The sequence below is a fragment of the Rutidosis leptorrhynchoides genome, chromosome 1 (assembly GCF_046630445.1).
Source record: "Rutidosis leptorrhynchoides isolate AG116_Rl617_1_P2 chromosome 1, CSIRO_AGI_Rlap_v1, whole genome shotgun sequence".
In the NCBI taxonomy this organism is placed as follows: Eukaryota; Viridiplantae; Streptophyta; class Magnoliopsida; order Asterales; family Asteraceae; genus Rutidosis; species Rutidosis leptorrhynchoides.
Genome location: NC_092333.1, coordinates 215633901 through 215644756, shown reverse-complemented (window position 1 = coordinate 215644756; position 10856 = coordinate 215633901). Strand labels below are relative to the sequence as shown.

Sequence of the window (10856 nt, the reverse complement as noted above, 5' to 3'; positions counted from 1 at the left end):
TTTTAAATAATAATTATTATAATATCCTATTTTTATTTTATTAATTTTTAATAACAACACGTATAATATTTCAAATCATATTTCGAATTATTATTTATATATACATACACACATCTCTAATTACAATTAATTGTTCGTGAATCGTCAAGAGCAGTCGAAGGTCAAATTGAATATATGAACATCGTTTAAAAATTATCTAGACTCAACATTACATACTTTGCTCATCGTATCGAAATCATATAAAGATTAAGTTTAAATTTAGTCGAAAATTCCCGGGTCGTCACAGGTTTGACCCATCTTTTTCTGTTAAAGATATGATGCTGCATAACCATATGGCCTGGCCCGCGAATTGGACTGACCAGTACCCTCAACTTCTGTTAGCGAATGTGCATGTATTACTAGATGATCATGACTTGATATTGTGGCAAGATTTTGAAGGGTCTAAACAAGAGTTCTCGGTTAACGCTGTGTGGGATTTTGTTCGAAGTAAAGCATTGCAGGTTGCATGGGTTTCGGTTGTGTGGTTCTCGCAAAATATCCCGAAACATGCATTTGTGATGTGGTTGTTAATGCGTGAAAAGCTCAAAACTCAAGATAAGATGAAAACTTGGGAGATTAATTCGAATTGCAGTATGGTGTGTTCGCTTTGTGAGCAAGTTCAAGACTCTCATAATCATTTGTTTTTTTAGTGTAATTTTTCTAGCCAGGTATGGAACCGAGTTAAACAACATATGGAATTTCCGATCTTCAGCGACTCTTGGCGAGACTTTATGCTTCTGGTTAGCCCATTTGCTAAGAGACGGATTGCACATATTATAGTTATTAAGCTTCTTTTTGCAGCTAGTGTTTATGGGTTGTGGCAGGAACGAAATAATAGGCTATTCGAGAAGAAAAAAAGATCGGCTGAGCAAGTTTACAAGATTGTTTACTCCACATTTCGAATGAAATTAATGTCTATTGCTTGGAAGATGACACCCCAGACGATGCGGCTTAAATCGGACTGGAAGATTTCTTAATTTGTTTCTTAGTTTTTGTACATGAGCGTTAGCTCGGGTGGCTAGTTCTATTATGCCCTTAATATATGTGGATAGGATTAAAGCGGAAAGAAAGGTAAAGGTAAAACTGAAAAGTAAATAGAAAGTACAATACTTTTATGACATTTTCTTAAACGGTGTATTTTTTATTTGTGAACTATTAATATGGGACGGATGGAGTACAATTTAAAAGGAAAAATTATAGATTTGAAAAATATATAGGGTACTACAATTAAATTTAGTGGTGTCTTATATAATTTAAATGGTATGACCCCACGGGTCAACACATAGATTCGCACTGGATGTTTGATTGAAAAGTTCAAAACTAAAATGATAGTTTAGAATTTAAAAGATAGCACTTAACGCCAAGATTAAATGACCAAATGGTGTTTAGCCTAGCGGTATCAAGGAACCCTCTGATTTTGATGTCATGGATTCGAGTCCTACCTAGGACACTATTTGCGTATAATTACTCCTTGTGCGTTTTGCTCACTGCTACACTTGTAAATTCAAGAAATATGATGCATGTGAGATTTATGTGTTTGTATCCTACGTCTGAAGTCCTTTAGACTATTATTAGTGGTGATGAGAGTGATGGGGTGTGATGAGTGTTTTTGTGGGGTATAGTGGTGATTTGGCAAAGGTGATGGTGTGATTGCGTTATGGAGTTTGCAGTGGTATGGGATAATAGTTGTGTGATGGAGTTATATTATTATTTTAATTAATTTAATTAAATTATAAAAGAATTTATCTAAACTGTGATTGGTTAAAATTTATCCCCCCAATTTTCTTCCATTTGATGTATATTGATCACGTCAGACCTTGAATAACACAACGTGATTGCACCAAATTTCGGTCCATCACCTCTTGATCACGCCACAATGCAGCGCCATCCATCAAAAAAATTTCCAGCGTGATGCTTTGTTCACGGGAAAAAAACTAGGCGTGTTTGATTTTGTCTCCAATCATAACTGAACACATCACCTATCTTGTTTCTTTTTTTTTTTTTTTTCTAATTTAAAAGCCATGGATGACTCATATTTTTTCTTCCTTTTCAATCGATGACTTCAGATCTTGTTTTAAGTTTACAGAGTACAAATGATGAAAATGATAAGTTACACAGTGTACAGCTTCAGTCCCTGATTTATTAATAAGTTTACAAAGTTTTCTATTAATTTATAGTCCCTCAAGTTTTCTTCTATTTTATTTTGAACTTATATTCGTTAAAACTTGTTTTTGTAGATACAATTTTAAAAAATGAATATACATACGTATGATATATGTTTAGTTAATTAGTTAATAAACAAAATAATGAATACAATAACTTATTAAATAAAATGAAAAAAATTAAAAATGTGAGACCAATTTAACCCATCACGTCTACCACTACAACCTTCATCACGCAATCACCTCATCACATTTGCCAACTCATCACACTATACCCCACAAAAACCCCCCATCACCCCATCACCATTATATATGGTCTCAGATATTTTTTACGTCCATCACGCCCCATAGTGGATTGATGGAGGCGTGATGGTGGGGATACTAGGTGATCACGCTCTACTATTAATGGTCTTAGTGCTCCATTTGTAGTGAGATTCTATTTATTGTTTTCTTCGTATACACAATCTTTTACATGTTTCTTTCATCAAAACATTAGAATGGAATATAGTCACGGAAAGCTATTGGGTAATGGAACTAAAGATAGACATCTGATCAAATATTATAGAAGAGCACGATTCTCCTGTAAGGCTGTAACATATTCTTGTATTTGAACTTCCGTGGAAAAACTCGCAAGAAGTCCAAGTCTCCGTGAAGCAAAATTAGAGCTATAATATTCCTGCTTACACGCTTCAACTCCATGTCTCAATGAAGTGTTGTATTAATTCTTCTTTTAGCATAAACTTAAGACGAAAATGAAAAAAAGAATAACGCTAACGAGCTTTTTTTCATCCATCGCATACACACAGACTATTTTTTTGCTAAAAACTACATGAACCAACCTTTTAAACACTTGACAAAAACGAAGTAGACTATCACGTTCACCAGGATCACTTGCTCTAAAGGCTTAGGTGTTGATTGTTAGAAGCAAAATTTACAACTCATCATGAAATTCAGGTAGTTGGCTGTTTAAAACTTCTAGTTCAGCCTCGAGTTCCTGTAACATTTTGTCAGCCATTCGAATACATGGTTAGAGATAGAGAGGCAATTTCAACTATCTTACTTGTGAAGAGGTCGATTCAGTTATGTTTTGTTTTTAACATGTAACAGAAAAATAATAAACAGAATAATAAAGCTAGAAGGCAACGGGTGGAAGGTCTCCAATACGTATACAAACAACTAGATTGCAATATTCTAAAAATTAATCTTTTTTTTTTTTGTGTGTGTGTATGTGTGTGTGTGTTCTAATAAAATACTCTCTGTAATAATGTTTTACATATTTATATTTCCAAAGTGGACACATAGAGTTTTGAATCAACCAGGTCTATTTCATCTCCTACAAGAAGTAACCCATTATTGAATGAGCCCACCCAGCCAGACCCACCCATTTTGACAATGAATAGAAGCTTGAATATAGTATGCAGAAATAGTGAAATAAGGGTGAATGATACCTTGAGTTTTCCTTCAAGGCAAAGAGCTGGGGTAGTTAAAGTTGCTGCATATCTGCCATGAAAAAATAATGATTAAGACGACTCCATGTTGTTGGATCATAATCACATACAACACATAATATTGAGCCACATCCAACACACGATGCCCTATGGTGAAAACAAGTAGATGGGACTTGGGAGGGACTTACTCGCAGCGGCTTGGTTCATCTACATCAGCAAGCTCGACTTTCAATCCACATCGTAAACTGACCTGTGATGGATTGATAAAAGATCAGATAAATGTAAGTTCATAAATGAAACAAAAGATTACATTATACAATGAACCAATCTGATTTGTAGGAAAGCATGAGCATTTAATATGACGCAATGAAGTATATGATACCTTTAAACTTCTATCAGGACCATTCCAGCAATTGTCACCATTTGAGAAGAGCATGACATTGTATGAGTCGTCAAATTTCTTCCAATTCCTTTTATTCACCCAATCAGAAAAAAAGTTTACAGAATTAGGATTTATGGACTAGTTTTTGGTTAGAAATGTTTTATCCCAAATGGTCCATGTGAAAGAACAAAAAGATATTAATATTCGATCAATAAATTTCGCCTTCTTAAGAAACAAGCTTGGGAAAAAAAAAAAAAAAAAAATAAAAAAAAAAAAAAAAAACCAAAAAAAACATAAAAACAAAAAACAAATAGAGTTCAAGTGATTTGGTCATAATGTGGATACATACCCTAACCGTGTTGTGCTATAGCCTTCCTCCTGGGTAGCTTGTTTAAAAGCGCAAACTTTATAAACATACCTGGAGTGACAGAATGCAAAAAAGAAACCAGACACATTAAGGATACAAGATTTACATAATACACAAATAAAGAAAAAGAGGAAAAAAAGACAATAGAAGAAAAAAAAAAATGTTGCTTAGGTTGTAACTTGTTTTGTTTGCTCTCAAAACATTGACCATATAACGAATAGAATTCCTTCTCTGGTCCTGCAATGTTAAAGATACGGCATTTAAGCAAATACATCTTCCATAATAGGAAAATAAAAATAAAAAATTAATGTACTTCTGCTATTTTACAAAACCAAATGGGAAAACATACCAAAGTCATTCCCTAGTTTTTTCGTTAAGCGAGTTATCTTCGATTGTAGTTTAGATAACTTCGTGCTGGCCTCATCATATTCCTTTTGTATATTTTCCGCTTCTACAGAACATACACACAAATAACTGATTCAGGAAAATTAAAGCTATATATACATATACATATATACTTAAAGAACCCACATTTACCAGATGTATCCACTGGGGTCTGGAACGGGTTAACAGCCTGCATAAAATTTCGCACAGTTCTTTGAATCTTTTCAAGCCATGACGGGCTGCTTTCGATTTCCATATCTAAAACATAGGTGGAAAGGCGGACGGGTTAGGCGAGCTGGGTATGGGTCACTATGGGTTGAAATAAGAAACGGATCATTTTAGAACAAGTCAAAACAGGGTTGACCAGAAAGTACTTTCTTGTCAAACTTAATAATTAAATTTCATATTGTAATTATAAAAACCAAAAAAAAAAAAAAAAAGAGCCGGTATGCATAAACAATGCAATTTTAGGCAACTTAGATAAGTAGATGGGTCGAAATTGCCACCTCTACAAACTTATATACTAAATTCATGAAACAGATATGGACCACAAACAACTGTTACACACCTGACATGTCAACTTCCTCATCTGGTTCATAGGTGTTTGAAGAATCGAATTCATCATTAGCTTCATCTCCAACATCATCCATATGTTCATCAGTGTCATCATCATAATGTTGATGATCATCATCAGTTTCTGTATCATACCCATTATTTTCTTCGTCATGCACATTATTAGAAGCCTCGTGGTCATTTTTAACATCATCGACAGCATGATATTGCTGCTCAGGTTTTTTCCCAGTCCAACGTGAACCGATTTCACGGCCCAAATCCTCCCTTGATAATGAATAAATGTCTTTGTCTGCAACTTCTCCCTGAACAAGATTGATAACTTATGAGTTCATATCTACCTATACAGAATTGAATCAAACTTCATATGACTTGATACATTTTAAATATGGAACCTCATATGAATTAAAACATTTAAAATAAAAACTCAATAAGTAAGCTATTTGTCATAGTTTGTGGAATCACCAAATACATAAATAGATATGAAAAATTATTATGATCGAACTAGAAAAAAATATTAAGGTACCTTATTTTCAATCTTAGATGCTTCCTCTTCCTTCACATCATGCTACATTGAGATATCATAACATTTGAAAATTTTAATTAGCTCTTAAGGATAATACTCTATCATGTGTTATTTCATTTTGATGAACACCAACTCATAGTCACAATTACAAATGAAATAGGAGAGAATGTGATAAACACACACTTAACAATCAAAGCATAATTAGAAATGAACCATAACCATTCTATTTATACTGTAGTGGAAGAAGGGGCTAAGCTTGGCATGTGCCAAGCACATGCCATCGTAAATAACACATGACATACTCCCAGGGTCAAAAGTCCCCAAGACGAATATCTTTTGCGTTAAAAGGTTACTATTTATACTATTATTGTAGTAATATATGTTCTGTAATCATATTTGGCACACTTATCAATTCTGAAGTTAACATAGTTTGACGAAAGGGTTTGGGTTCAACCCAAACCATACCAAAGATACACCTGTTATGACCCAATACCCGGACCGCCTATCTTGCCACCACTATTATACACAATTAGACAACAAGATTATATGAAACTTTTTTGTTAGTGTGTGTGAACACTATAAGTAAGCCAAACCGCTCCTACCTGGTCCGAAGGGAAGTTATCAAGAATTGCAGATTTATCATCATTGTTATTAGCAGGTGGTTGTTCTACACCATCAACTTTTTCTTCAACTTTGAGCTGCTTTGATTCAGATTCTTCAGCTTCCTTTTTCTGTTTCTCCACTATTTCTTTCTGAACGCGTTCTTTCTCCACTGCCTTCTCTATTCGTTCCTTGTGCTCTAGACAGTTAATGACACAAAAAGCCATATCAAATTCATCTAACCTATTAAAATATTTGAATAGCATACATTACAAAGCATAAAAAGTACACCCTATACTAATGGTGCCATTGGATTGGATATCTGATCATGTTGATATAGACTTATGGAAAAAGTTACCTTTAAGCGGTTGGACAATCCCCTTGAGAATTTTCTCCTCATTTTTCAGCTTTGACAACTCTGCCTCATCATTTGCAACTGAAATTTTTGCTTGTTCAATTTCACGTTTCCTTATGGCAACACCCTCTTGATAGGTTGCGATCTTTTTCATTAACATATCTCGTGCAACTTTTCCAGCCTCCCAACACGTATTTTTGCACCTGATTTGACCACCATACTCATCACTTCCATCACAGCAATCTGTTCAACAAACCAGGTAAAACTTTCACATGACATAAAAGGAAGATGGATATTTGTTGGTGATGATGAAAAAAAAAGAACAAGTTACTTACCACATATACCATCATTTATCCTAGAAGAAAATATAGTAACAGGACTATGTCCTGCATTTTGGCAATAGAACTTCCCGGTAGGACAGGCAGATGTTCCTGCAATGTAAATAAGAGCAATTACGTTCAACATTATAGATACATCAATTAAACACAAACTCTATAATAGTAACACAATAAGCCAATAAGTATCAACTATCAATTATATACAATACTCGGTCACTAGCTTTAGTTCATTTTAATAGATGATAATGTGGTAAACCTAGCTCATCGGTGTCATCAAAGCAATCGTGAAAATTACTTTCGACATTGCTGGATCAGATACAAATATTGATTTGCTCATAGATAGGTCAATTAAACACTCCTTATCCAATTGTATTACTGTACATAAGTAACAACTATAATGTTTATACTCCAAGTATGTTATATTCTATCTAATTATACAGTAAATAAATAGATTAATAGGCAAAAATGCTATCTTCACATGCTTACAAAGTAAACTTCTTACACAAAAATAGTAAAACATCATCATCATCATCATCATCATTTTTATTAAAATGAGTACAGAAATATGTGATAAGCTAGTAATTACCTGGTTCATCACTGCCGTCAAAACAATCGCAAAAATCATCGTTAAACTGTGATTTTGTAAACGTTTTAGATCCATCTTTACATTTGATCATTCCAGAACTCCATAATCCTTTGTAATATTTCTCATCTGGTAAATAAATAGATAGATAGATAAATGAAAATAAGATTATACTACATGTATATCAATAATTACGGTCTACAGATGTAGATAAAAACAGGCGCACATTAGAACTGGTAATGGACCTTGTGGGGCAATTCCGAGCAGATTATTTGATGCGATCGATCTGAGAACTAAAGTTGAAATCAATATTAAAATTGAGGTGTTTATCTTCATTTTTATCAAATTGTGCCCTAACACGAGATAAAAATACTTAACGGCTAGTGAAAATTAGTGTTGAAGCTGTTCGCACATTTTCGATATGTAGGAAAATGATGCAAGTATTGAATTGATTGAAGTAGGAGTAGGAGCGGTGGTGTTGCGGTGGTAAACGCAGGTTTAAACCCGAGTTTACAAATGTGGGAAAACGACGTCGTTAGCTTCTTTGTAATGAAACTATTCATGTAACCCTCTTTTCTTCCCATTTTCTTTTTTCCTTGAAGGGCACTTTTCTTCCTATTTTCACTTGATTTATTTAGTTAAGTTTTATTACTGTAACTACTTGTATCCGAAGTAGAGCCCGAACAAGCCAGTGGCGCGAGGAGAGAAGAAGTCACCCACGTAAAGACAAAAAAAAAGGCACGAGAACCGTGCTAAAAAATAGTTTAGACATCGGCCGACGAGGCACACCATCCATTATTTGCTAGTTTACCATCACACCTATCAAGCACCTCACCCTTACCCAGCAACACGCCAACACGCTTATCAGGATAAAAAAAAAATGGTCTAATAAGTTTATATCAATGGATGGCAGATTTATGACTTCTTTTTATTGCGCGTTTAGCTTCACACCATAAGAATAAGTTTAAGAAATTATGCCATGTTTGTTGTACAACACCTCAACTATTCAGTGTGAATGTTGAATCACGAGATTACTTCATGTCCTGCCACATCTCAAATTCCATATGGCGTCGCGTTAAATTCTGGATTGACATTCATTGACCGGTTTGTAACACTGCTGAATCTCTTCTCTTGGATGGATCCATATAACATATATCGAACCAAAAAATAGTGCAGGCAAGGGATCGTCATTTGTACTTGACGCTATCGTAAAACCTTATTTCCGGCTACAATTCTATTAGAAAATGTGATTTATTTGACAACAGTTCTCCTCTCTTTTTTAGTTAAAGTCTACTTCAGTTGTAAAATCAGTTGTTAACACACTCGGCTTAGTCAACCTGCATAATTTGCTTTAATTCCTTGCTGGATGCTTATTAATTTCAAATTGTAGTTAAAAATGAATGTTTAAGTTTCACATTCTATATTTTAACATATACGATGAACAATTAGTCTGAAAATGTTATCAAGACTGATGAGGATGATGCTGATCAACAATAAACAAACGTATAGACAAGATTTAACAAAACGCCTTTAAAAAATTATACTCCGTAAGTGCATACAACAAGTAGTGTCAAGTTATAAAGAGTAAATCTGCATAAAAATTAGGTAAAAGCAACTAATTACTGTTTTAACACATAACCACTTTCATACACAATCTACAATCGGCTACAACCAAGATTACAGATTGAGGAACATAATATAGAAAGTATAACTTAACTGATCATATAACTAAAAGATGCAATGATCCATTATTATGTATATGTGACAGAACAAGCAGTCTTAAATAACAACAATAGTAACATCAGTTTAATCATCTTTATTCTATCTAACGATAATCGAATCAAGTTAACTCATTTCTTGATCCTACGAACTCGCTTAGCTCCCCATACTTCCAATCTTCCAGCTGGACATCCACACGCTGCTCGAAAAATAAGAACCGTACGTCCATTTAACGGCGCCATTTTCTTCAACTCCGCTTCCAACTCCTTATGATCCTTCCCCAATTCCAACGGCTTCACACCATACTCGCGTTCCCGAACTATCGATGAATACTTCACACACTCTTCAGATTCAAGTTGTATATCGAATTCAACCGCTTTACTCAACCCTTTACAATTGATTTTCCCACATTTTCTCGATTTCAATTCGAGTATCTCCCAAGCTGCAATAGTAGCTATCACTCCACTAACTGCAGCAACTAAACCAATCAGATAAGCAGTTGGTGCATCAGATATTATATCCCCAATTACTTCAATAACTAAAGGCATAATATCGACTGATTCGCGATAAATCGTGCTTAAATACGGCACGATTAAGAATCCAAGTGATCCTAATACAATAATCAATATAAATATATCTAAAGCTGCAAATGGAGATCTATCACAAAACGGATGATACAACGGATTAATCGAATTCGAATTGTTCATATACTTCTTATTATTCCTTGATTGATGATGATCGTTTTTGTTGTTGACTATTGGTGTCATATTTTTGTGTTGTTCAAAAGCTCGACAAAATTCAATCAAACTACGGCAATCAACCACCGGCAATCTCATATTATCAATTTGATATTGATTAACCACGAACCTTAATATGCGATTTCGAATTGACCTAATTTAAACTAATTGAATTGAAATCAATGAATTAGGTTGAAGATGAACATGTACCAATTCGTCATGATCTGACGAAATCGATGCGTTATGAATTAGGTTGAAGATGAAATTGAGCGATTGGAATAAGCGGAAATTGAGGTGAAATAACGTGAACCGTGAATTATGTGGATTGAATTTGATTGAAAGAAAGGTAGTGATTTAATGACGAAGAAACTTATGAATAAAATACAAAAATGATGATAGATAAATAAATATGGCTATGAATATTCAACAATGGGTTACGGAGTATTTATTTTGTTTAATTTGAATCTTCGGCCCCTTGTAATGGATTTTTTACAGTTTTAGTCCTTGAATTATAATATTGACTGTTTCTTGATTTATCAAGGTCATAAAAAAAAACATTATCGTTCCAATTTGATTTTGATTGGATGTCAATGAAGTGACGAAGGGGTTAACTTTAATATTGTTACCTAATCTGACTTCTACGTCC

At 34.0% G+C, this 10856-nt stretch overlaps 2 protein-coding genes across 4 annotated transcripts; both read right to left on the bottom strand.

Annotated features, from left to right (window-relative positions):
• Positions 1-2486: 2486 nt before the first annotated feature.
• LOC139868211 (glucosidase 2 subunit beta-like) lies at positions 2487-8246 on the bottom strand. 3 transcript variants are annotated; one of them, XM_071856541.1, is made up of 15 exons: positions 8000-8246; positions 7758-7883; positions 7169-7264; positions 6837-7076; positions 6481-6677; positions 5879-5920; positions 5351-5657; positions 4936-5040; positions 4748-4849; positions 4578-4635; positions 4381-4449; positions 4032-4119; positions 3838-3899; positions 3650-3701; positions 2490-3195 (listed from the first exon to the last, which is right to left on the bottom strand). In XM_071856541.1, exons 1-15 carry the CDS (start codon positions 8088-8090, stop codon positions 3133-3135), a joined length of 1698 nt encoding a protein of 565 aa, XP_071712642.1. In that variant the 5' UTR covers positions 8091-8246; the 3' UTR covers positions 2490-3132. The 3 variants fall into 3 exon arrangements, with proteins under 3 accessions (XP_071712646.1, XP_071712642.1, XP_071712652.1); XM_071856551.1 differs by having other exon boundaries at positions 7981-8071; XM_071856545.1 differs by lacking the exon at positions 4936-5040 and having other exon boundaries at positions 2487-3195.
• A 1233-nt stretch (positions 8247-9479) lies between these two features.
• Positions 9480-10599, bottom strand: LOC139868208 (uncharacterized). Its single transcript, XM_071856538.1, has one exon. It carries the CDS (start codon positions 10307-10309, stop codon positions 9605-9607), a length of 705 nt encoding a protein of 234 aa, XP_071712639.1. The 5' UTR covers positions 10310-10599; the 3' UTR covers positions 9480-9604.
• Between the last annotated feature and the right edge of the window lie 257 nt (positions 10600-10856).